The sequence below is a fragment of the Pongo pygmaeus genome, chromosome 1, assembly GCF_028885625.2.
Source record: "Pongo pygmaeus isolate AG05252 chromosome 1, NHGRI_mPonPyg2-v2.0_pri, whole genome shotgun sequence".
In the NCBI taxonomy this organism is placed as follows: Eukaryota; Metazoa; Chordata; class Mammalia; order Primates; family Hominidae; genus Pongo; species Pongo pygmaeus.
Genome location: NC_072373.2, coordinates 47,050,769 through 47,077,104, shown reverse-complemented (window position 1 = coordinate 47,077,104; position 26,336 = coordinate 47,050,769). Strand labels below are relative to the sequence as shown.

Genomic DNA, 26,336 nt, shown 5'->3' with positions numbered 1-26,336 from the left:
TGGAATAATATATTCTAAAAATGCTTATTCTTATTTTATAGTTTTAGGAGAATCGATTTCACAGAATAGGATGGAATTTTTCAACCTGGAAGTCCCTGGGTTCTTCTTCCATCACAAAACTCTGTGGACAAAATTTATAGTGATTTTTTTTTTAGTCCTTCTGCTAAACTACCTTACTCACACTCTGGGATGAACTTTCATCCCAGAAGATTTAGCTCCAGTGGTCTTTCCCAATATGAACTTTTAGAACAGTCAGGGCCAGTTCTTGCTATGCGCATTGTTTACATATTATCCAAAACTGATTTTGTGCTACAACAGCAGAGTGGAGTAGTAGTGATAGGTTGGATGAACCACAAACCTGAAAATATATATTGGCCCTTTGGAGAAAGTATGCTGATCCTACCTTAATATAATGATGTTCTAGGTCAGTAACTACTTGCTTTTGCTGCCTTTCATGTATAGTTTTTGTGTCCTATTTTGTTTGTTTGTTTGTTTTTTGTTTTTGAGACAGGGTCTCACTCTGTTGCCCAGGCTGGAGTGCAGTGGTGCCGTCTCAGCTCATTGCAACCTCTGCCTTTCAGGTTCAAGTGATTCTCCTGCTGCAGCCTCCCGAGTAGCTGGGACTACAGGTGTGCACTACCATGCCTGGCTAATTTTTGTATTTTTTGGTAGAGACAGGGTTTCACCATGTTGGCCAGGCTGTTCTTAAACTCCTGACCTCAAGTGATCCACCTGCCTTGGCTTCCCAGAGTGCCGGGATTAAAGGCGTGAGCTATAGCGCCTGGCTTTGTTCCCTATTGAATTGAAGAATTTTATGCTTAGCTTAACCTCCAGTCTCAACCAGTTTTATCTCCTAAGATTTGCTTTAAAATGTACAAACAACTTAAAAAAAAAGTTTTAAAAAATAGTTTTGATTGGAGAAACCACTTTTTCTATTTTGGTTGCTGACTCTTCAATGAGGGAACATACTCTATTGAAAGGGGTATTCATATATATGTTTAACTTTCCAGCACTGCTAACACTTCTTTGTGTTTGGAGTACTGATCTGTTTTAAATTGGTTACCTCTTCACCCCATCCATCTCCCAAAATCACACAGATAATACTTAGGTAGTTGACAGGTTCTCTCTCTCTTTTTTTTTTTTTTTTTGAGACAGTCTCACTGTGTCTCCCAGGCTGGAGTGCAGTGGCGCAATCCCAGCTCATTGCAACCTCCGCCTCCCAGGTTCAAGCAATTCTCATGACTCAGCCTCCCGAGTAGCTGGGATTACAGGTGCCCACTACTATGCCCAGCTTATTTTTGTATTTTTGGTAGAGACAGGGTTTCACCATGTTGATCAGGCTTGTCTCAAACTCCTGACCTCAGGTGATCCACCCACCTAGGCTTTCCAAAGTGCTGGGATTACAGGCATGAGACACTGCACCCAGGAGTTTCTCTTTTAAGAGCTGAAAGGGAGTAGACCAAGCACAAAGACTGCTAATGAGTGTAAAACTTTTTGAATGGGTATGTTTGTATTTGGGGCATTTTATTATTTTGTATAATGGGGTATGCCTCACCCTAACCCCTTTTCACTGGCACAGATATTGGAGAGTTATTGGCTAAAGGGAGGAACTCTTGGAGTTCTTTCATAATGTTTTTAAGGAAAACAAAATCTGCATTCCCTTGAAAGCAGACAGGTTTTTAAACTGCAGATCACCTACTAATCTGTCCTAGATTATGTATCTTCAAGTCAGTGTATTTACCTGTATATGGAAATGAACTTTAGAGATAGTTCAATTCAAGTACGTCAATACCTGAAACCAAGATTTTGGATACTAATCCTATGGTATAGTGAGTGGATAGGGACCCAGAAGAGGAATGACAGAGAGGGACCCAGGATATCGGAGTTCTAGTGGCAAGCTCTGTCACTAATGTGTTTTGTGGCTTTGAGCAAGATTCCTAACCTTTCTATTTTTATTTCCTCATCTGTTAAATGAAGATTGTAATATCTATTATATTTACCTTGAAGGATTGTTGGGAAACTAAAGTCATATAACATGTAAAAAGACTTGGAAGTTTATAGCTTTGTACAAATATTATAATGTAAAAATAATGTCCCCTTTGTCTTTATGTTCTGTTGAAAACAATTTTAGGTGCATTCCCTTAATGGATCTGTATCACATAATATTTAACCTGATGATTTAATCCTGGTAAGACCACTAATATGTGTACAAATGCCATTGATCTTCTAAATTTGATAATTACCCAACTTGATGGCTAAATTGTTATTTGTATTTATGTTTATGATGTGCTTTAATCTAAGGAAAATATCCTGTCAAACTTAAGTGGAGCTTTAGTAATCCTGGCTGTCTGGTATCTGGTTTCTGCAGGAGTTGATCTAGAGCAGTCAAGAAAAGAAGAAGAGCAGCAGATGTTGCAGGATGCCCGCCAGTGGCTCAACAGTGGGAAAATAGAGGATGTGAGGCAGGCTCGCTCAGGGGCTACAGCCCTTCATGTGGCTGCTGCCAAGGGCTACTCTGAAGTCCTCAGGTATTGTCCATTTACATCAATCAGGAGTGGTTCACTGGGAGAAGATGAAATAGGTTTTGGAAGCAGAGGCTGAATTAGATTTTCCGCTATGACGTGTTTCCTTTTTTGTTGGTTTCCTTTCTGTGCAGTCTTTTCTCACATTTTGCTGGTATTCATCCATGGTTTGTCTCCCTCCCTCCTACCATTCCTCTAGCTTCTCACTAATATGTGTGATGTGAAACAGAGTTGAGGTACATGGTCCTAGGAGGTGACTTCTTCCAGTTCTCTGATTTGTCATTAATATCCCTGCAGCGACCTCTTCTTGTGACCTGTAATACTTGTGATCATTTGTTCTGTTTTGACTTACATACTTTCTTTTGTGTCGTTAGATTAATTATATAGATCTTGAGTATGCAATGTCCAGCTGGCACAGGATAGCCAAACTTATATGAGGGATTTGGACTCTACTACTCTGTCTGTTCCATTTTTCCTTACATCCATACATGCTTCTTGTAGCTCTTGGTACTTAATGTTGACAGGCTTTCCCAAATACATGGGTTGCCAAAGGCATTATATGTGCAGTTGTTAACTGGACTCTTCCAGTATTTCATATGTCACCTAATGCAGGGTTTCTGATAGGTATAGTAGTGTTTTGGTGCTCCATTTCTGCCTGAGAGTGCTATCCATAAGGGCCCCAATGTAGTTTGGGTCTTCAGGAGTCAAATCTTTTCTCTTCCATACATACAAGTTAAATTATAGCTTTATAGTTAGCAAAATATTGGAGATATGTGGGTATATGGTAAATGTAATGTCCTAGAAAGACCAACCAGAAAGCTAGTTGGGAAAATACCCTGAAGAGAATTGAGTCTTCATTTTATTTTATTTTTTTAAACTTTATCTTTATTGTTGACACTATTACAGATAGATAGAATGACCACAGCCTATTAGTCTTCATTTTATATGTTACTTCTTCCCTGCACTGGAAAATGTACCTTTAACAGAATTATGTGATTTGGCTAATTGAATTATGCTTTGGTTAATCTTAGGTACATATGTTTCTGTTTACTCCCCTTGTATGGTGTAACATGGATATGCCTAGGAAATATCTTATGACTTTTTTGAGAGGATTGGTAAAGGTCATCTATGATTGGTACGCAAAGTAGTAACTATGAAACCCAAACTGTGCCTTAGAGGGCAGAAGTAATCATAAGACCCCTGTGGTTCAGGGCCAAAATCTGAAATATCGATTAGGTAATAGTTTATTTGCCAGAAAACTGTAATATAGAGGAGATATATGTCTTGTTTTGGGTTTTCTTTTTAGACTTTTAATCCAGGCTGGCTATGAACTCAATGTTCAGGATTATGATGGCTGGACTCCCCTCCATGCTGCTGCACACTGGGGAGTGAAGGAGGCTTGCTCCATCCTGGCAGAAGCACTTTGTGACATGGATATTCGAAACAAACTGGTTAGTGAGCCTGAACCTCTAAAAGAACAACGAGATTGGTGGCTGGGTCTCTAGAATAAAAGGCTTAACATCTCTATTCAACGGCAGTCTGACTGTTGTGAAATATACATCACTGGTAGCTATAATGTTACCCTCCACCACCCTGCCTCTGGCCCTATTAACACAGTTATGTTTGTTATTTAAAATAAAACTCCATGGACCTTCTGATTTTATTTATGTTCAAGCCTCTAAAATATAGAGGCTTGAACATAGTATATAGAAAAAAATATATTTGTTCTTGGCAAAAAATGAGCTTTGAGGAGCCTAATGTTACTGTCTGTGGTGAGGTATGAAAGATTTTATTGTTGCTGCATTCATGTGAGTCATTAAAATGTTATAATGACAAAGATCCTTGAGTTTGGCTGAAAATAGTGTTATTCAGTCTCACTTCAAACAACTTAGAAGCTCTGGAACTCCTATCCCTATGTCTACTGATTTTATTTTATTGTTATTATTTTTGAGACGGAGTCTCGCTCTGTTACCCAGGCTGGAGTGCAGGGGCACGATCTCGTCTCACTGCAGGCTCCACCTCCCAAGTTCACGCCATTCTCCTGCCTCAGCCTCCTGAGTAGCTGGGACTACAGGCACATGCCACCACGCCTGGCTAATTTTTTGTATTTTTTTTTTTCAGTAGAAATGGGGTTTCACAGTGTTAGCCAGGATTGTCTCGATCTCCTGACCTCGTGATCCGCCTGCCTCGGCCTCCCAAAGCGCTGGGATTACAGGCATGAGCCACCACGCCCAGCTGATTTTCTTTTAATTAATTTTTTTTTTTTTTTTTTTATGGTAGAGATGGGGGGTCTCACTGGTTTCCCAGCTGGTCTCAAACTCCTAGGCTCAAGTGATTCCCCAGCCTTGCCACTTGTAATCCCAAACTCTGTGTTTAAAGGATTTGGTGTTTCTCATTATGTGTCCTCTGTGATAGATGAAGGTATTATCATAATGTATGGTAGACTAGATAGGGAAGCAGTTATTATTGGAATTAAAGGCAAAAAGTGAATATTGAATAATACTGAGTAATCCCAAATTGTTGGGATTACAGGTGTGAGCCACTGTGCCCAGCCCATATATGTACTGATTTTCTAGTAGTGCAGAGACATGGCCTTTTAATTAGTAGATATTCTTATCTGCGTCACATCTCTCCTGAACCCAGGTTTCATTCTCAGACTATGGGTCAGGGTTCTTAATTATGCTGATGCTTCCTAAAAGAATTAACTTTCTTGTCAGTCCTCCCCTCACTTAAAGGAAGATGATTCCTGTGATTTAATCTTTATTAAACATGTGCCGTGAACCTCCCTCTGAAGTTTTGAAGAGCCCTTTATAGAATTTATCATAGCAATTAAGACCATTTTAGAACAGATACAAGTAGGGATTTCACTTGATTATTTGCCAGGTGGCAGTAAGGATTAGAAATGGTGTGATTTCTGCAATACTGTTGTACAAACTCTATATTTAAAGGATTTGGTGTTTCTTGTTATGTGTCCTGTGTGATAGATGAAGGTGTTATAATGTATGGTAGATTAGTTTGAAAAGCAGCTATTATTGGAGTCAAAGGCAAAAAGTGACTATTGAATAGTTCCCTAATAAAGTCACGTAATTGCTGCTTCTGTTTTCTGTCAGTCATGGTGCTCCTTTTCTCTGCCAGGGCCAAACACCATTTGATGTGGCTGATGAGGGTCTCGTGGAGCATTTGGAGATGCTCCAGAAGAAGCAGAATGTGGTGAGTTTCTGATTGGTGCTTTCAAAAGTTTTCTAATAGTTTGCAGTTCACACCAAGTATCTCAATCACTTGTTTCAGTTGTGTCTGCTGAGAGTTGAAATGGACATATCTGCATTCCAGAGATGTTAATTGTTCCCTTCAGGAACTATAAACAGTCTGTTAGAAGAATATATCCCAGAAACCATTATTGTTCAGGTTTTTTGCTCATTATAAGATAGGCTTCAAGGAGCTGAAAGTTAAAAACAGCCACAAAAAACTAATAATTACCCTTGAGTTCTAGAAAATGAATGTGATATGTTCAAATCAGATGTTTTTCCAAATAGAAGGTACCAGAGTGGAGGATACCTCGTAGCTTTTCTTTTTCTTATTGACTAAAAGGCTATCTTTATTTAAGCACATTTATTACGGAGAAGAATATATTTCTTAAAAAATAAGGAAATACACATAATACTAAAACTGTCATTTCATATAGGAGAGTATTTGGTCAGTGATTCATACTTACTCCAGTTTTATGAAACATCTAGAATTCAGTCCTCCTTTCTCTGCTCCTCATTTTGAATCTTTTATTGTTTGGTCATGCATGTCTTTGGCTTATACAGGAGAACTCCATAAGTACGGTATTTGTGTTCAGACTGCAGAATGGAAAACCCACCCAATATACAGATGAAGAGGGAATAAGCCATATTTTTTACTCATAAAGCAGATGAATAATTTGAGTGGGGAGAATAAAGATCAATGACATTAGGGTGGGACATTAAGGGCAAAAAAATCAATGACTTTTTTTGTTTTTGTTTCTTTTGCACGTGCTGTCACTCAGTAATGTAAACTAAAGTTTAGGACAAATATGGAAAACAGCAGTTCTGAATCAAAGAACTATATAGCTCAATGATGGGACAGATCAACCATACCTAATCTCTGTTGTGTTCAGCATTATGTCTGGTATGGTAAAGTGAAGATTCTGGTTATTTTAAGGCTCAGTGGAAAAGTCACATACATAAAGCTCAGACAAACACAACTTAAAGTTCATTTTGTTCTCTTTGTTGAGCAGTCAGGATCACTGAAACTAGGATTTTCAAATGCAGTGTCAATGCTGTTATTTAGCAGCAACAGCCTTCCTGATTATAAGTTATATACTTTGCACAGTTAGGTTCTTGTAATTTTAAAAACTTTTTCTGAAATAAGTTTAGACTCACATGGAAGTTGCAAAAATAGAGAGTTCCTGTGTATTCTGTACCTAGCATGGTAAGGTTTTTGAACATCAATAGTGTTATTCATGAAATAATATTTCTACACCAGTGGGAATGGTACTTATCTTTGCCCTCTGCATAACTTTGAGTTCCAGGGATATAAATACATTTTGTCTAGAGCATGCATCTAAATAGCAGACCATTTTCCCTAAGGGCTTATTTCCCATTTGGTACCTGTGTTTTCTTTAGAAATATTGCCAACTTATTTCAGTATATGAATCATAAAGAATTCTTTCAGGTTCCTTTTGGCTTTTTATCCTTCAGAATCTAGACTTTTTTTTTTGAAGATTGGGTTTGGATATTTGATAGGAGCAGTTTTATTGAAGTTCTTAACACCATGGCTTTTCTCTTCTACCTTGGATGAGTTCGGTCATCTAAGGAGACCCAACTGATATGTTTCTCTTTTTCTCGGGTTCCCCACTACCTCTTTGGTGTTGGTCCTATTTTCTTCAGAATGACGGTACCATTTTGGTTTTCAATACTGCTGATTTTTCACCAATAGTCAACTTCTTCCCTTTTCTCTCTGTTTTCTCCATTTCCAGCTTCGAAGTGAAAAGGAGACACGGAATAAACTCATTGAGTCAGACCTGAACAGCAAGATTCAGAGTGGGTTCTTTAAGAAGTAAGACATTTAGGCTTGAGTAATGGGATGAGCTTTGCTCTGTGTCAGTGACATACTTAACTTCAGAATTTATAAAGTGAAGAAACTCTGTGTTTGTATTTAGCCGAATGATCTATAAACTTGTGGGAAACTTTGTGGGACAAGAGAGTGGCATTGATATGTGAGGGAGACACTAAGGATGGTTGACTGTGTCTTAAACTTCAGAATTAATTGAGACTGTGTGCAGCATTTTAAAATCCTGGCTTAGGCGCTTTTAGTCTCAACTTCTGCCTCTACTTACTGTAAGTTTCATGAACTCAGAGACAATGTCTATTTTGTTTATGACTATAACAGTGCCTAGCATGATTCCTGGCATGTAATAAGTACTCAGTAAACATTTGTTAAATGATTTTTTTGAATATTTATCCACCGTCATCAAAATTCATAGTTCTCCTTTTTTCTGTATGTGAAACAGGCAAGATTTCCTTGAGCCATACTCTGTCGTCAAATACTAAATCTTAGTCTGCAAAAATAAAGGGTTTGGAAGAACACACAGATGTAAAGAAGAATTTGAATATGTTTCTGTTATGGCTTCCACATATAGGTTTATAGACTTGTTCCCTTTATTATACCTGATTGTCATTTCTGAATTATACTCAAGTTGTCATCTTTAATTTAGCAAAGAGAAGATGCTCTATGAGGAGGAGACACCTAAGTCCCAAGAAATGGAGGAAGAAAACAAAGAATCTAGTAGCTCCAGCTCAGAGGAGGAGGAAGGTGAAGATGAAGCTTCTGAGTCAGAAACTGAGAAGGAAGCAGGTAATGCAAAGATGTTCATAGGAAAGATCCTCTATCTCCATAGTGTAAGAAGATCACTCCTTGTCAGAGAGCTAGCCAGGCCTCACAGGACTCCAAAAAGAGCTTCAAGTTTAGTTTTCAAGGATAAGATGCCAAATTGCCAGTGACCACCTGATATAAAAACTTTGAGCTATGTTAGATTATATCTACCAATTCCTGTGTAGCCATATGATAAGGTGCACAAAGAATTCTTAAGTGAATGCTGGGTACAGTGCCTCAGCACTTTGGGAGGCCAAGTGCAGTGGCTTGCTTGAAGCCAGGAGTTCAAGACTAGCTTGGGCAACATAGCAAGACCCTCTCTCTACAAAAAAATTTAAAAAGAAAAGATAATAATTCGTATGTGAGGAATCCAACTCTCCTTACTCCGGGTTGGTAAATGGCGTAGAGACCAAATTCCAAAATGTCAGTATGCTGAGAGGCAGAGAAGATGAGATCTTGCAGAAGCTCTTAGGGTCAAACCAACTGGTGAATACTTGCATTTAATTGTCAGGTTTGTCTGATTTCCTAAACAGAATCCTAAAATCTTTTTTTTCCCCTCTCATATGAGTTGGGGAGTAAGGAAGGAACAAAATCATATTTACCTTTATGGCTATTATTGATAATATATACCTCATATAGGGCTTCTTTTTTTGAGACAGAGTCTCGCTCTGTTGCCCAGGCTGGAGTGCAGTGGTGTGATCTCAGCTTACTGCGACCTCCACCTCCCAGGCTCAAGTGATTCTCATGCCTCAGCCTCCCAGTAGCTGGGACTACAGGTGTGCACCATCATGCCCAGCTAGTATTTTTAGTAGAGACAGGGTTTCACTGTGTTGGCCAGCTGGTCTCAAACTCCTGACCTCAAGTGATCCGCCTGCCTTGGCCTCCCTAAGTGCTAGGATTACAGGCATGAGCCACTGCACCTGGCCCTAGAGCTTCTTAAGTTTATTGTTTGACAAGACAGGAACCCCAACAGTGAGAGTGAGATGTTGAACATGGTCAGACCAACAAGCTATAAAGTAATCCACAGGTTTGGATTTATAGTCAGGCAAACACTGAGAAAAGAATAGTGTACCTAAGCCCCATTTTCACTGCCATATTATCCCTCCAAACTGGAGTCCATGATAAGATGAAATGTTTCTGCTAGAGGGGAAAGGGTCACACATTAAGTTTACAATGGAGTCTGTGTTTTCCTCTGAACTCTGCCATGGCTGGCCTACCTATAATGAAGATATTTAACTTACTCTGTTGTCTGGGCACCAGCTCCTGATGAGGTCTGGCTTTGCTGATATGATTTCTCTCCATGATGGGAGAATACTACCCTTCTTCATGTCTCAATCTCTGATGCTCATTGAATGTCAGTCACCAAAAGGAAGTTAGTGAACCATCAGTTCTATAGAGAAGAAAGGCACCAGCTAAGTTTACAGTATAGGAGATGACCTTTTATTCATTGAGACTTGAACTTCTATTATTAATCATGCACAGTATGCTCTGGAAATGCTATTGTAGTACCTATCAGAATTTATAAATGTTCATCTTTTTGATATTTGATTATTTATTGAGTACTTACATGTTCTAGGCTTCAAGTATTTGCAACAAATATCTGAACTTGCTCTATTCTAGATCACTTTTGTTAGTTGCTAAGGCATGAGAAAAATTGGAGGGAGCTGCCTGAACTATGGTCATTGCTTTGTGATTTGTACCCTTGTGTCAGATCTCTTGTTCTCTGTAGCCCGTCTTCACATTGCTATTGGCATAAACACCCGCAGTACCCTTTTGATTATGCTACACCTGTGTTTAAACCTATGACCACCTATCTCACTCTATCTTTGCCTACAGAGTAAATAAACCCCAAGCTCCACAGTCTGGCCTTCAAGACTTTTCATAATCTAGCTCCAGCTGACCTTTCCAATGCTGTACATAGATAAGGACATATTTTGGCCAAGCTGGACTGCTTAATTTCCTCAAACATGCCCTGAGTTTTCCTGCTTCTGAAAATTTATACCATTTAAGCCTAAATTCATTTCAGGCCATCAATGCTCATTGAGTGATTTCTGTAGAAAACTATAGGATCTAGCAGGTTGAAAAAGTCTTTCTTTAGGTTTTTCTGGTATAGGAAGCTGAAAGGAAATGGGCCACCTCACTGTTCTTCTACCCCATGATTGTTCTCTGTTTATGTCCCTCTAGCACTGCCTAGTTAACTCTGCTGTAGCACTCATCATTTTGTCTGGGAACTCTGAGTTTATTATTGAACTCCCAGGTCTCAGCTCAATGCCTGGTACATAACAGGCATTCACATTCATTAAATGTTTTTTGTTGAATATATCTAGTCAGGGAATAGAAAGGTGTATACATGAATAAAATACATGTCACATGAGACGTGTAAGTGTAGTCAATAGGATTCACTAGTAAGAAACATTGTATCTAGTTTAGGGAATTACAATAAAACTTTACATTTGTATAGTGCTTTTTACTTTGCACCACACTTAAACAGTTTTCTTTAATCCTCACAACCACACTCTGAGGTATATATTATTATCACTACTTTTTAGAATGGGAAATTGACACTGTAGGAGGGTAGGTGAATTAGGTTTCATAGCTGGCAAGTGGTGTGCCTAAGATCTGGACTTTGATCTGGGGCTCCTCAGAGTAGTAGTAGGGACCCAGTGGAAGTTATCTGCATAAGAAGTGAAAGGTAAAACTGTAGAAAAGGATGAGATCCCCAAAGGACAGATTATAGATGGATTTTATATATGATATAATAATGTGGAGATAGTTTTCAGTTTTTTTTTTGTTTTTTTTTTTCATTAAGCCCATATCAATGTCTTATAGTTTTCAGTTTTTATCTGAAAGTTGGAGTTGGAGCCTACCAAGATGGGAATAACATTGAGTTTATTTTCTTCTGCCAACAGTTGTAAGAGTTTACAAGTTGTTAGTTTACATCCAAGCATTACAGGGCCTTAATAATCTGTTTTGATAATGGGCAAATCTTTTCTATTAGCAGAAAAGGACATAGATACAAAGATAAGATTTTTATACTAGTACTTGTTAATTCTCTTGTCTTAAATAACAGATAAAAAGCCGGAAGTCTTTGTCAATCATTCCAACTCTGAAAGCAAGAGTAGTATCACAGAGCAGATACCAGCACCAGCTCAAAATACCTTCTCTGCCTCTTCTGCTAGGAGGGTGAGTACTTTTTACTTAATTTGGGAATTAGATTTCACCCTACTGCAGTAGCACACATCTAGAAAGGACTTAAAGGTACAATCTTGCAAAATAATAAAAATACATTTTTCCTGTCATAATCTGCTCCCATAACAAAAAACACAGGCTGGGTGGCTTAAACAACAGACATTTATTTCTCACAGTTCCGGAGGCTGGGAAGTCTCAGATCAAGGTACCAGCCAATTCAGTTCCTGGTGAGGGCCTTCTTTCTTGACATGAATATAACCACCTTCTCGCTATGTCCTAACATGGCAGAGAGAAGGAGCTCTGGTGTCTCTTTCTCTTCTTATAAGGTAACCAGCCCTATCAGATTAGGGCCCCACCCTATTAACCTCATTTAACCTTCATCACTCCTCACAGACCCTTATCTCCAAATATAGTCACATTGGGAATTAGTGCTTCAATATATGCATTTTGGGAGGACACAAACATTCAACCCATAACATTGCCCCCAAAAATCTGTAAGATCATTACCAAACAAATTTGGCTACCATGTGTTAAGATAACATAAGATAGAGTAGTCTGAGACCAAAGAGATTTTGTCATTTGCCTGTTTTCTTTATATCTGAAGTTAAGATGCCTACATGTAAAGTGTGGACTGGGCTAGAAGATATCTAGCATCCAGCATTCATTGTTTTGGTGATTGTTCTCCTTTTTCTATTTCTCCTTTAAGACTTTCATGAGTAAAGTCTTTATATCTTATGATGAGTAAAGGGCAGAGGTAGAAATAACTTGTTGAAATACCAGAGGCCTCTCTTTCTGTAACTTTGTGCAGGCCTCTGAGAATCTGTAGGCTTCTAGTCAGTGAGACTGAGTTGAATGATGACCCTGCTCTACAAAGTATAAAAGTCATTTTGAGGTTAAGAATTGATTTGAGTTCTTTGGAATGAAGCTGTTGAAAAAGCTCTGTGGTTATATAGGTATGAACTTAATGATCTTCTTAGCACTTCATGAATTGGAAAGATGGGCTTGTGGTATTCTTGTGGAAATGAGAGAACAAAGGCCTGGCTACTTATTTATCCCTAGAAGCATCATTGTCAATAATTAAGGAGGTTTTGAATAAATGTAATTCTCACTCATTATTCAGTCATTTAGGTGTACCTCATATACTGCCACTGCTTCTAAGGATGCCTAGACTTCCTACTTTTTTCAGTAGAAAAATACTAAATTAGACAGGGTGCAGTGGCTCACACCTATAATCTCAGCACTTTGGGAGGCCAAGGTGGGCAAATCACTTGAGCCCAGGAGTTTGAGACTAGCTTGGGCAACATGGGAAAACCCCATCTTTACAAACAATATAAACATTAGCCAGGCATGGTGGCACACACCTGTAGTCCCAGCGACTTGGGACTGGGAGGCTGAGGTGGGAGGATCACTTGAGCCCGGGAGGTCAAGGCTGTAGTGAGCTGTGATTGTGCCATTGCACTCCAGCCTGGGCAACAGAGTGAGACCATGTCTGAAAAACAACAACAACAACAACAACACACACACACTTATTCTACTTTGCTAAAATGATGCTGGGGAAGGCATTTTCCCCCTTAGAATCAGGGTAGCTTGTAAAAAGCTGACATTATTGAACACCTAAAGCTGGAAGGGGTACATAAATGTGTACATTCAGATGACTGATGAAAAGAGAAAATCTATATATGAGTTGGAGATGAGTGATTTAATATTTTTATTTATTTTCACTGTATCAGGCAGTAAAGGTAGCCTCTTATTGGAAGAAAGGCCTAAGTCTTCTTCAAAAGGTCCTGGACCTCAGGAAGGGTCTGTTGGCTTGTGTCCAAAGACTAGCTGTACCCCAAACTGGTCCTTGGCCTAATGCTGGTCTATGATGTTTCCCTAGTTTATGGCGAAATGGGATAATTAAGGACAATGTAAGCTTTCCATAAAGTTTTCTTTTCTGATATTAAAATTTCATTTTTAACAAAATTGTGGTAATGATGAGTTGTTCAAAAAGAAAACATCTTTCAGAATGTTTTCTTTTGGCAAAATTAAATTTAAAAGATAAAAAGATAGCCACTCTTTGACCTCTAGTTTTTTTTTTTTTTTTTTGCTAGTCAGTGAAATCTAAAGCTCTCTAAACTGCTACTGTAGATCAAATAAATTTTCTTGAAATTAGCAGTTAGAATTTGAGTGGGGTGGCTTCTAGAATTTTTATCAGTGTTAAATCACTGTATCATAGTACCTTAAAATGTATTTATAAATTAGCTCATTCCTGGCAGGGCATGGGTTCATGCCTGTAATCATAGCACTTTGGGAGGCTGAGGTGTGAGGATTGCTTGAGTTTAGGACTTTGAGACCAGCCTGGGCAACATAGGGAGACCTTGTCTCTACTAAAATTTAGAGAAAATTAACCAGGCATGGTGGTACATGCTGGTAGTCCTAGCTACTCGGTGGGCTGAGGGGGAGGATTGCTTGAGCGCAGGAGGTCAAGGCTGCAGTGAACTCTGATTAGGCCACTGCACTCCAGCCTGGGTGACAGAGTGAGACCCTACTTCAAAAAAATAAAAATAAAAGATAAATTAGCTAGTCTCATTTTTTCCAGTCTCTACATATTATAAAGAGGGATTAAGTTCATTATCGTCATTTTACAGGTGAGCATGTTGAGACCTAGAAAAGTAAAGTATCTTATTTTCAGTTCCACGGTGAGTTAGAAGAAGGTATATTACTAGAATACAATCTCCTGGTGTTCCAGGTCATTATTAATTGCACAGAGATAGCAAATTTCTCAGAACAACTCTGTCAGGTAGGAGCACTGTGTGAAGAATCCAAGGCTATTTTTGGCTTAGGAAGAAAGAGCCTGGAGAGGTTATTAGCGTTTGCTGGGTGAGGGAGGGAACATTGGCGGAAAGACTGCCATGTATTTGTTCTTCTTAGCTACCTTATGTTGCCTCGCTGAACTTAGTTAAGTGTGGAAAAGGCAAATGGGCTGAGAAAGAATCATCAGAGCCTTTATTTTTCATTTCTTTTATTTGCTTCTCTCATAGTTCTCTTCTGGCCTTTTTAACAAGCCAGAAGAGCCCAAAGATGAGTCTCCTTCTTCATGGAGATTGGGACTGAGAAAAACTGGCAGCCACAACATGCTGAGTGAGGTGGCCAATTCCAAGGAACCTATAAGGGACCGAGGCTCTTCCATCTACCGCTCCTCTTCAAGCCCTCGGATTTCTGCTCTACTAGACAACAAAGATAAGGTGCAGTTTGGGAGGGTATGGGGGAATTCCAAGGCAGTTTTTTTTTTTTTTTCTATGAAAATTCAATCTTAGGAACAAATGAAAATATTTTCTAGTCCTTAAGTTGATTTTGGAAATGCAAAGTCTTTAAAGGGAGAGAGGCACACTGATAGTTTAATCAAGTAGCTATTTGCTTGCTATTGTTTGCTTGACCAAAAAGAAAAAAAAGGCTTTAAAAATAGCTTTTCCTTTTGGTTTGTTCAATCTTCCTTGCCCCCTCCCCTTACCTACAGCAAAAAATGGATCAGAAACATAAAAATTTCAATATGTCGGAAGGGGGCACAGGACCCCAGGTAGGGGTCCTGGAGCCAGAGGGCCAATTCCCGTCCCCCCAGCAGCATGGCATCATGTGCTGAACCCTCTGAGCCCTCTGCCCCCGCCTCCTGCCAGGGTCCCACCGCTTGAGGACTTCGAGGTGCTGGGATGGGGTCGAGGATGCAGAGGGCGAGGAGGAAGAGGAGGAGGAGGAAGATGACCTGAGAGAGCTGCCACCTCTGGAGGGTGGGCATGGGACAGCCCCCGGTGGAAGAGGCTGAACAGCCTGGGACCTTGGCCCGAGAGTTCCTCGCTGCCATGGAGCCTGAGCCCGCCCTGTCCCTGGCCCCGGAAGCAGCTGTTGAGGAAGAAGACGCTTGTCCCAGGGCCGCCAGGTTGGAGCCGCCCAGTCAAGGGCCAGGTGGTTACCGTGCATTTGCAGACGTCATAAGAGAACGGCATGTGGGTGCAGGAGGAGCCAGAGCTGGTGTTCACCTTGAGCGACTGTGACATCATCCAGGCCCTGGATCTTAGTGTCTAACTCACGGACGTGGGGGAGATGGCCATGGTCACTGCTGACTCCATGTACTGCTACAGCCCACAGGGCAGGAGCCCATACATCCCCCGCACGCGGCCCTGTGCCTGGAGGTGACCCCGAAGACGACCGTGGACTGGCCTGACCTGGAGATGCTTACAGGGCAGGAGCGCATGGCCCTGGCCAACCGGAAGTGGGAGTGCGGCAGTGCCCACTACCAGCGGGTGGACTTCATCCTGGCCGCCAACTCCTATGACCTTGCCATCAAGGCCATCACCTCCAGCGCCAAAGTGGACATGACGTTCGAGGAGGAGGAGCAGCTCCTGTAGTTGAAGGTGAAGTGTCTGAACAATCTGGCGGCCTCGCAGCTGAAGCTTGACCACTACTGTGCAGCCCTGTGCTCCTGCAGCCTGGTTGGAGCACCATCCAGACAACATCAAGGTTGTCCTCCACAAGGGCAAGATACTGGCCCAGCAGGGCGAGTACAGTGAGGCCATCTCCATCCTGAGGGCAGCCCTAAAGCTGGAACCTTCCAACAAGACGATCCACGCAGAGCTCTTGAAGCTGATGAAGAAGCACGCGGCACAGCAGAGCACGGAGACCGCCCTGTACTGGAAAATGCTGGGCAACCCCAGCCGGCTGCCCGCCAAGTACCCCAGCAAGGGTGCCTGGTCCAGCCCATGGAAGTGGCTGTTTGGGGCAACTGCTGTTGCCTTGGGGGGGTGTGGCGCTCTCTGTGGTCATTCCTGTCAGGAACTGACCACCCAGGTGGCCGCCACCCCCTCTGTACACCATGGACCCTGCCCTGCACTCCCTAACTCCCCCAGGCTCCCTGTCCACTGCCCTTCCTGGTCCGGCCCCCTCCTCCAAGTTGGAGGCAGCAAGGATTGGGGATTGTGCAGCCCAGCCAGCAGGAGGGACTGAGGCCCTCTAGGAGGAATGCGCAGAGCGAGGGGGAGCTCATTCCTTCAGACCCAGTTTCCCCCCCACTCCCCTTTCTCCTGCTGGGCTAGGTTTCCACTGGGGCTGGCCTCAGTTTCTCCTCAACAGGTTTGGGGGCAGCCCCTCCTGCCCTGCTTGCCCCACGCTGTCTAGGCTCCCTTCCCGCCACAGCGAAATAAAGCCTCCTACCCTGCAAAAAAAAAAAAAAAAAAAAAAAATTCAGTATGGCCTAAGAGGTTCTCTGGGCTTTGAATCCAAATTAAGCTCAGGCAAATTAGTACTTAGAAAAAAAAAAATTTAACTTGTCGTTCTTTCATTAATATGGAAAATATGGTTAGGCTAACTTCACAAATAGTTTGTATATTCATTCAAGATGAGTAAATTTTTATTTTCTTCACTTTTTAGTTCCAGATTTTATAGGACTCTCTTAGTGCTTTTCTCTGGGGTCACATCTTCCTTGTAATCACAGTCCTCTTGCTTTATATCTCTGGAGACTACTGAAAGAGATGAGGCATATTGGTTGAATTAACTGCAGCATACTATTGTACATATTCCTAAGGAAGCTGTATTTCAAGGAAAAGATGTACTGGGGACTATTGGGGACTACATAAATCTTATTTCATCAAGAATATTAGAGTGGAGCTTTCTGTTTGTGGCCCTTCAAAGGCTTTCCTCCTCTCTTAACAGAGGTGCTGCTTTGCGTAATTTGTGCTGCTGTTTTCTTTATTTGCTCATCCTGACTTTCCCATGAGAATTATTTCCCTTCATAATGTTTTTTAATGAAAGAAAGTTAGGAATAAGCTTTTGAAAGCTAACCTTTTGTAAATACCACTCAAAATAGAATTAGTGTTGGATCCAGAAATAAGATTATATAGGTATATTAAGTTCTGCTTTTTTACTCAAAATGTTTTATGCTGTGCCAGTATTGTACCTTTCTTGTGCTTTACTTGTTTTTATTTTACAGGAGAGAGAAAACAAAAGCTATATTAGTTCACTAGCACCCCGGAAGCTCAACAGCACAAGTGATATTGAAGAAAAGGAGAACAGGTAATCCTAAAACCAGCCAAAAGATGGTCCTCATCCTCTTAGGTCTACTCGACATAGTCATCTCCTGGGCATTACTCTTTTGCATTTTTCCCTCAGGTGTCCTTACCACATTATGAATTGTTTGTTCCTTCTGCTTAGAACACCTCTCAACTCTTATATCCTTGCTTTGCTAGTTCTTTATTTTTCAAATTCTAACTCCAGGTTAGATATTACCTTCTTTAGGAAGTCTTCCCTGATTTTTCCACACATGGATTAGTTTTATTCTACCAGCAGGCTCTGTAAAGGTAGGGTCTGTGTCTGTCTGGTTTCTCAAGGACCCCTAGTTCCTAGGACAGTGCCTAACACATAGTAAACACTAAAATAATGTTATTTAATTAAATTGACCAACTTCTAATTTGTCAGAAGGTAAAATTAAAGTCTTCCTAATTAGTTAAAATAAATGTAGGGATTTTGAAGTATTGCTGCATCTTGGGGCAAAATGTGATCTCAAACCTTAGCCAGCAGCATTGGCATCACCCGGGTACATTTTATTTTTATTAAAAAAAATTTTTTTTAATAGAAGCAGGGTTTTGCTATGTTTCCCAGAGTGGTCTCAAACTCCAGGCCTCGAGCGGTCCTCCTGACTTGCCCTCCCAAAGTGCTGGGATTGTAGGTGTGAGCCACTGCTCCTGGCCTGGGTGCATGTTAGGACTCCAGAATCTCAGGCCCTACTCCAGATCTACTGAATTAGAATCTGCATTCTAACGAAATTCCCTAGGTGATTCAAATATTAATACACATGAAAGTTTGAGAAGGATTGTTCTAGAGAACCTTGTGAAGCATGGAAACCCATAGGTTTTGCAACAAAGACCCTGAGTTATCAATTGTGGATCAAAAATCCTAGTACAGCACTTTCCTGGATACCTTTTCATTTATAATGCTAAAGAGGCTTCCAGCAAGTCTTCCTTCCCTTTCCCCTTCTGTAGTAACCTTTTTTCTCGGTAACAGACTTCTTCATCTTCCCCCATCATTTCCTTCTCTGCTTAACTTAAAAGCCACCTGCTACTAATACTGATTGCAACACACTTTTTTCTTTATTTTTTTTTTTTGAGACAGAGTCTCACTCTGTCGCCCAGGCTGGAGTGCAGTGGCATGATCTTGGCTCATTGCAGCCTCTGCCTCCTGGGTTCAAGCGATTCTCGTGCCTCCGCCTCCCGAGTACAGGCATGTGCCACCATGCCTGGCTAATTTTTTTATATTTTTAGTAGAGATGGGGTTTCGCCATGTTGGCCAGGCTGGTCTCGAACTCCTGACCTCAAGTGATCTGCCTGCCTCGGCCTCCCAAAATGCTGGAATTATAGATGTGAGTCACTATGCCCAGCCGCAAAGCACTTTTTAAGTGAGGATCAAAAGTGACTTCTTATTACAAAAGGGTTAGAGACCTTTGACGTGAGGAATTTGGTACCTGTTGAAATTAATTGGTTCTAAGTTGATGAAAGCAGGCAGTAATACTTCTCTTCTGTTCAGAAAACTGGTATATAAAACAGAATCACCTGAAGAATGTGTCTGTTAGCCATGTTACAGTTTGCCTGTCTGGCTCTTCTCTCTCTGTTTGCATTGTATCATGGACAAAAACTGGTGGTAGGAATCAGTGTTTTGTCTTCCTTTCATGCTTCTACAGAGAATCAGCTGTTAATCTAGTGAGGAGTGGCTCCTATACCCGGCAGCTATGGAGGGATGAAGCAAAAGGAAATGAAACCCCACAAACAATTGCTCCCTCCACCTATGTATCAACTTACTTGAAAAGGTACCAGGCTCAAAGGGGGTGGGAGATGTTTCTTTCACTCTAGCCATGGGAAATGGGTAATGTTTGCATGCCTTTTTATGTCCAATTAACACCGCAGAAATGAATCAAAATGAATTACTTTCAGGTTTCTTAGAATTAACGTCTCGAATAATTTAAAATTTATTATCTTCATAATTGAATTAAAGTAAGCTAATTTCAGATTCTCACTACAGATCTGGCTTTATACTTTATCCTCTCCATCCTATTAAAATTTTCAATCAGAAGTGGCTTTCAGTAATCTCTGGGCAAGACTGAATTTAAGTTATCCTTGTCCAGTAGCTGGTTCTCCTTATCTGAAACAGAGTAGTTCTCATCCCATGTGCTATTTTTGGGGGGAGGAAGGGAGGGACACTATAAAGTGGTGAGGGGTGGGAAATGGGGACAGTTTTCTATTGCATTAAAGAAGTTTCATACTGAAGCCTGTTAATTTAGGGACTTGAGTTGTTTTTTTTCTTATGACTTTAATGGCCCTCAGATCCATCAAGATGTGAAACTCGCAAGTTTGGTGCAGAGAAGGTACATGGGTTTCCTTCTTTTCTCATCTGTATTCCCTTTTCTGCAATTATTTTCTTTGCCACATACTAGCCAGCAAACCAAGCACCTTTGCCAGAGCCATTAAGCTACAAAAATACTTAATATTTTAATTTGAACTCTGCTGCTAATGTGGAAGAATCTGTTTTTTATTGCTTACTTTGAATTCTTTCTTCACTTCCACTTAACCACTCCCACTGTCTCCTCACACCATAGCCTTCATCATTAGGTTTTTTAGATGATTGGTTGGCTACCTTAGAAACAGGCCCTGGCCTAGACTAGATGAGCACATTAACTCTTTGGAATCAACACTTATTTCCACTTGTCAGAAAGACTTTTCAACTAGTTATTGTTGAAACATGGGAAATAGCTAGAAAACAAACAGTCATTGTTGCCTTTTAATGTTCTTCACTTCTGTAGATACATTCTATAAGAAAGGGCTCAACTTTGGAAGTATGAAAGTTTGATGGTCTCACTGATGCTTTATTACACAAAAGAGGTGTTTCTTGCTTTATGAGGCTATCACCTATTTGTCTTAATGGCTAAGGCCTTGGTCTTCCTGGATGCATTATTATTCATTATAGTTGAATCCAAGATCAAGAAAACTTTTCTAAGAAAATAATGTTCTAGATCAAGAGAAGGGAGAAAGCTGCCATTTAATTTCCAGGCATGGAGTTATTCTGTGGCGAGGTTGTTGATTTTTGTGATCCAAATAATCAGCAAATGGGTTGAGAGACATTTGGTTTGATAGATGTAGTTTGGCAAAGTTATGGTGAACAGTGAAGGGACAGGCTGCCTCTATTTAGGATCAAAAGCATGCTTAATGATATGAGCACTTTTTGAGGAAAAGATGTACAACTTGCTTCATATCTTGGATTTCCACAGCTTTTCTTCTGTAACCCTAAAGCATTTTTTGATTTTATAAAAACCTATCTTATGATCTTTTTAAAAGGAAAGAATCATATGCCATCACCATTTAAAAGAGCAAGTGTAAGGAGAAATTTGTCATTTCCCGCTATGCCAAACCTTCATATACATTCCATTTTCATCTTTGACAATGAGAATGAGAGTTCATCTCTTGTGTATAGGCAGACATTCCTTTCATATGGCCCATATTAAAATACCTCTTTTCCAAGGAAGGCTTTATAGCTTTTTTTGGTTATCTCCTCAAGTGTCTCATTTCTATTATAGTCAAGAAGTATTTTTGAAATTTGAACCCAAATAATTTTTTCCTGCAATTGAGATGGTTCTTACCTATCTTCAATTGAAACAAATACAAGTTGCCCTTTATTGCTCATACAGTATTACTTTCTAGATTTAGAACTTTAAATTCTCCCAGAGACAATTTTGCTTTAGGCTGAATAACTGCAGTTCTCAAAGTCATTTTTTTTTCCACAGAGCTTCTTTACTCTTTTCCACTTTTAAATTTTAAATATCTGCTCCACAACCTCTCCAAATTCTCTGGTCTTACTTTTGCTTTTGCAGTGCTAATTCTGTATCAGGTAGACATTTGGGGTTGCATGATTATTTGCCTTGGGTTTGTTGGGAATTATTTTTTTCTAATAAAATTATCCTTTTTCCTATTATTCCCTTTCTTAGCCTCTCCTCTTATCATATATACTTCCCTGCTTTCCCTCATTCAGTATCATCTCTCTTCCTCCATGTTCCTTCACTCTTTTGGATGATTGACCAAAAAGACCATCCTTCAAAGAGTGATGATTCCTTCATTCTTTTGGATGATTGCCTGCTTGCTGCCAGTGACTCAGCTCTAGCTGGAGTTGATCACTTCACTTCCCAGTTGTCATACCCTTTCTTTGGTCTATATTCGTTTCAAGTGCACAATCTGGGTGGGAAGGTGGTGCTGGGAAATGGTGGGTGAGCAGCATGTCCTGAAGAAAGTGACTGTGTGCTGTTTTGCAGTGCTTCATTTGGTAGAAGTAGTGACCCCACAAGTCCCTACATTTCAGCCAATCGCAATTCATCTCCTGCTACCTCACCCATTACCATTGGTTCATCTACCTCTCGGGGCAGCCAGTGGCAACCTGCCTCTTCTTGCCCTGCACCAATCAGTGCAAACACTACTGCATCTGTACATCATGGCAGGTAAGGCTTCTTGAAGCCATTTGAGTTGCATTCATCAAAGTTAATGGCTCTGAAAACACATATGAAATTTGAACCAAAGAGACTTTATCACTATAAAAGCAAGTTAGAATTCCTGAGAAAATGTCTGAATTTAATGAAGATGCTTTTGCTTTGATTTGTATTAACCAGTCAACAGTTGCATATTGAATAATCAAAGGGTATGTATAATTGTACTTGGTGTTTGGACATCAGCTTAATATGACTGATTTCATCCCTCAACAACCTAACCAGTTGTGATTACAATTTAAGGATCATGCTATTGTGGTAAATTAAATATTGAAAATATTTTCATATTTTACTTCTATTAATTTTCCAGTAATTATAATAGGAATCTCTTGTATTTAGTCTTTTAAATGGCATGCAAACCCAAATCAGAAAGAAAGCTAACTCATTTTCCAAAAGCCTATGATAACCTTCTGAAAACTCCCAGCCAACGAGAGTATTTTGCTGGAAACATTGTGAGAAGGGACAGATTTGTGTTTGTCTAAACTGTGTTCTGGGGGCAGTATCTTCTTGGTTTCTAGTTCATCTAAGGGATAGCATGGTAGAATGTTATTGTGAAAGTACATTAGGACTTTAGCTGTAGTTTTAACTGTGGCTTTTAATCCTTTATGTGTGGTGGCAAAGGGTCTCCTTTTTTTGGGTCTGTGTCTACAACTGATAAAGAAAATGAAAAAATCGTAATGATAGTGTTGTTGCAGAAACACCAGTATGGTGCTTGATTGATATTTGTCAGTTTACTAGATTTCTTTCCCTAAAATAAGCGGTGATCATTAATTCAGCCAGGAGGGAAGGGTTTATGATGGATTATTAATAATAATACTGTATAATTATGGGTAAATTTATTAGGTCCTTATAATAATCCAGTTGCATAGACATGTTAACTGTTATCACCATAGATGAAGAAACAAACATAGAGAGGTTTTTTTTTTTGTTGTTGTTGTTTTTTTTTTTTTTTTGAGATGGAGTCTCGCTCTGTCACCCAGGCTGGAGTTCAGTGGTGCAATCTTGGCTGACTGCGACCTTCACCTCCCGGGCTCGAGCGATTCTCCTGCCTCAGCCTCCCGAGTAGCTGGGACTACAGGCGTATGCCACCATACCTGGCTAATTTTTTGTATTTTTAGTAGAGACGGGGTTTCACCGTGTTATCCAGGATGAGGATGATCTCTGTCTCCTGACCTCATGATCCGCCCACCTCGGCCTCCCAAAGTGCTAGGATTACAGGCAAGAGCCACTGCACCCGGCCGTATTACTATATTTTATATATATAATATTATATATTATATAATAATACTATATTGCTATTACTGTAACTATTAAGAGCTGCAACTGAGAGAAAATAATTACAGCTGCCATTTGTTGGACCCTGTTATGTGACAGGCATTTGGTTAGGTATTATATTGGGATTTAGTTTGCTTATATGTAACGATATATCTAAATAGTAGTGGCTTAAATAAGATAAAGGTTTTTTTTTTTTCTTGCACTTAAGAAAGTCCAGAAATATGCAGAGCTGGCTTAGTAGCTCCACAGTCATTAAAGGATCCATTAAAAGAACTGCTCCACAGTTCTTGCATCATGGCTGCCATTTCCATGGGTTGCCTCATGGTCCAGAATAACTGCTGGAGCTCTAGCTATCATGGCTGTACTCTAGGGAAGAAGGAAGAGGAAAGAAGGAAGCAGACAAAGAAAGAATGCTTCTGAACTGAGAATTTTCCCAGAAGTACTAGTTGTCTGCATATGTCTCATTGGATACCTCTAGTGGCCAGGAGACATTGAGAAGTGTGGACTTTTAACTAGGTATATTGCTGCCCTCAAAGATATAGGGATTCAGTTCATAAAGAAGAAAGGGACAGTGGATATGGGTTAGACAACTAGCTGTCTCATGCATACATATATCTTCTATTCTCTTATAATGAGCCCCCTATTATATGAAGTATTATTTTATAGATGAGGAAACTCAGACCAAAAGGTTAATCGTCTGCCCAAGGTCACACAGCTAGTGAGGGACTGAGATAGGATTTGAACTCAGATTTGTACATTTCAAAGCTGTTACCTATTTTGTCACTGTTTGTATCTGCTGAGTTTATATTTTATTCTGGGTACTATTTTAGGTGTCCTGCAGACATTATTTTATTTAATCATTAGAAGAACCCTGTATTTTAAGGTGCCACTATCTCTATTTTATCAATGAAGAAGAGATCAGAGAGTCTACATTTAAGCAAATGTTGTGTTTCCAAAGCCCATATTTATTTTACTCCATTGCATATCCTCTGCTCTCTGCTCTAGGGCTGTTCTTATTCTAACAATCTACTTGTAAAATTACACTGCATTTCAAAATAATAGTAAAAGTCCTATTATGTAATTTAGTAAAATAAAATCCTTGGCATTTCAAAAGCATAAGAAATTACAGTGAGACCAAAACATGTTATTAACCTAAAAAGAACTTCAGGTAAGGTTTGGTTAAGTGTAATTTTTTGTAGCTGTGTGTCTAGCTAATTTTATTAGTACTTCCTATAGATTCGTATCTTGTAAGTCTGAGGAATTTTTTGCCTTTTCTTTTTTTATTAAAAAAGACTATGAAATTTCACCTTTTTTCTTAGTCATTAATTGCTTCTGGAGAAGTAGCATGTGTTTTTTAGATATTACATCTATCTTTTAAAATATTCTGCTTTTATGTTTGTATCTAGGTACCATATTTATATTTTTATATTTTTATTATTTTTTTCAAGCTTGTAATTTGATTATTTGGAAGTAAGCTTAGAGCTACCCGTGAACATTTCTACTAATAAATGTGAGTAGGTGAAAAAAATAGATTTTTAATATTTGTGCTTTTCATTGCTTTCTCCATCTCTGTATCAGTTTTGGACCTCTGTTACCCCAGCAACAGCTGTGACATCACAAATGATAGCTTTTTGGGTGGAGAGCCAATGGTTGCTCCCAACTCTTTGTTAAGAAACAAAGATCTTGTTTTCATGTAAATAAGTTTAATTATACAGCTTGCTGTTGAAAAGTCTGTGGTTAAGGATACTTATAGAATCCAGTTTGGTTTTTGTTTCAATTTCTCACTTTTGCAGTTATGAATATAGACAATTAGGCATTTGGTTAAATGGAAAGAGAGAGCAGTTGCTGAACTAGGTGAGGGAGAACTAAGCATACTGAGACTGTTGAGTATCAGTTGTCTCTGGATAATCCAAGAAGATGGTCATCAAATCTAGGCTGAGGACTACCACAAAGACTCCCACTGCCAAGAATTAAGGAACAGGTGGAGACTAATATTGTAAGTGACTTTAATGTCTTTTTTTTGTGTAGAGAGGCCCTGTCTCCGTGTGCATGTGTGGAGACCAGGTGCTACTGGGGAGTCATTTAAAACACTCTTGCATATGTCACTATCTTGCCTTGTGCCATAGCTAATGATTTTTGTTAAAACGAAATCTCAGGCACACACGTACACATACAAGTCTCATAAAATGTAACTCCTCAGGCAAAGGATGTCAGACTAAACGTGTAATTATGCTATTCCAAGCTGTAAGAGCTCAAAATTAAGAAACCAACAAACAAAATCAGAGCAAGATTTCCTAGATGAACCACTCTTTAATCCTTCTGTCTCTGTGCCAGTGCTTTGTTGTATAGCATGCCTAACCATTTCCTTTCTGCTTGTATCTTTTTAAATTTCAGGACTCCTCACAAATCCCAGGCCGACTCGACAGCAGAGAAAACAGCAGACAATGTCTCTTCTAGCACCCCGCTCTGTGTGATCACCAATCGCCCTCTGCCTAGCACTGCCAATGGGGTTACAGCTACTCCTGTGCTCTCCATTACTGGAACAGATTCCTCTGTGGAAGCCAGGGAGAAGAGGAGGTATGTTGAGTTACTGATTTCATTTGTGGGGCTCTGCTTTGAGGTAGATGATAAAGGAATGAGCATAAAGTGTTTTTCCCAATTTCAAATACATTTATGAAAATATGTCTTTTTTTTTTTTTTTGACACAGAGCCTCACTCTGTCGCCCAGGCTGGAGTGCAGTGGCGCCATCTTGGCTCACTGCAACCTCCTCCTCCTGGGTTCAAGCAATTCTCCTGCCTCAGCCTCCCGAGTAGCTGGGACTGCAGGCGTGGCGTGACACCCCACCCGGCTAACTTTTTTGTATTTTTAGTAGAGACGGGGTTTCACCATGTTAGCCAGGATGGTC

The 26,336-nt window shown here is 40.0% G+C and overlaps 1 protein-coding gene and 1 pseudogene across 14 annotated transcripts in view; both read left to right on the top strand.

The window, feature by feature from the left end:
• PPP1R12B (protein phosphatase 1 regulatory subunit 12B) overlaps positions 1–26,336 on the top strand; it is a 249,418-nt gene that overhangs the window by 74,216 nt on the left and 148,866 nt on the right. For 9 of the 14 annotated variants that reach the window (XR_010122745.1, XM_054461962.2, XM_063647154.1 and 6 more), the window contains exons 4-14: positions 2,369–2,528; positions 3,829–3,973; positions 5,658–5,732; positions 7,522–7,601; positions 8,260–8,399; positions 11,488–11,600; positions 14,630–14,833; positions 17,569–17,651; positions 19,312–19,437; positions 21,928–22,110; positions 25,825–26,007. Coding sequence is in view for 12 of the 14 variants with exons in the window: in XM_054461962.2 (XP_054317937.1) it covers positions 2,369–2,528; positions 3,829–3,973; positions 5,658–5,732; positions 7,522–7,601; positions 8,260–8,399; positions 11,488–11,600; positions 14,630–14,833; positions 17,569–17,651; positions 19,312–19,437; positions 21,928–22,110; positions 25,825–26,007 (1,492 nt within the window). In the remaining 2 variants the exon portion in view is untranslated. Of the gene's footprint in view, positions 1–2,368; positions 2,529–3,828; positions 3,974–5,657; positions 5,733–7,521; positions 7,602–8,259; positions 8,400–11,487; positions 11,601–14,629; positions 14,834–17,568; positions 17,652–19,311; positions 19,438–19,951; positions 19,993–21,927; positions 22,111–24,878; positions 24,941–25,824; positions 26,008–26,336 lie in introns of those variants that run through there. The other 5 variants (XM_054461972.2, XM_054461991.2, XM_054462012.2 and 2 more) reach the window with 3 other exon arrangements.
• Positions 15,116–16,783, top strand: LOC129019536 (peptidyl-prolyl cis-trans isomerase FKBP8-like; annotated as a pseudogene).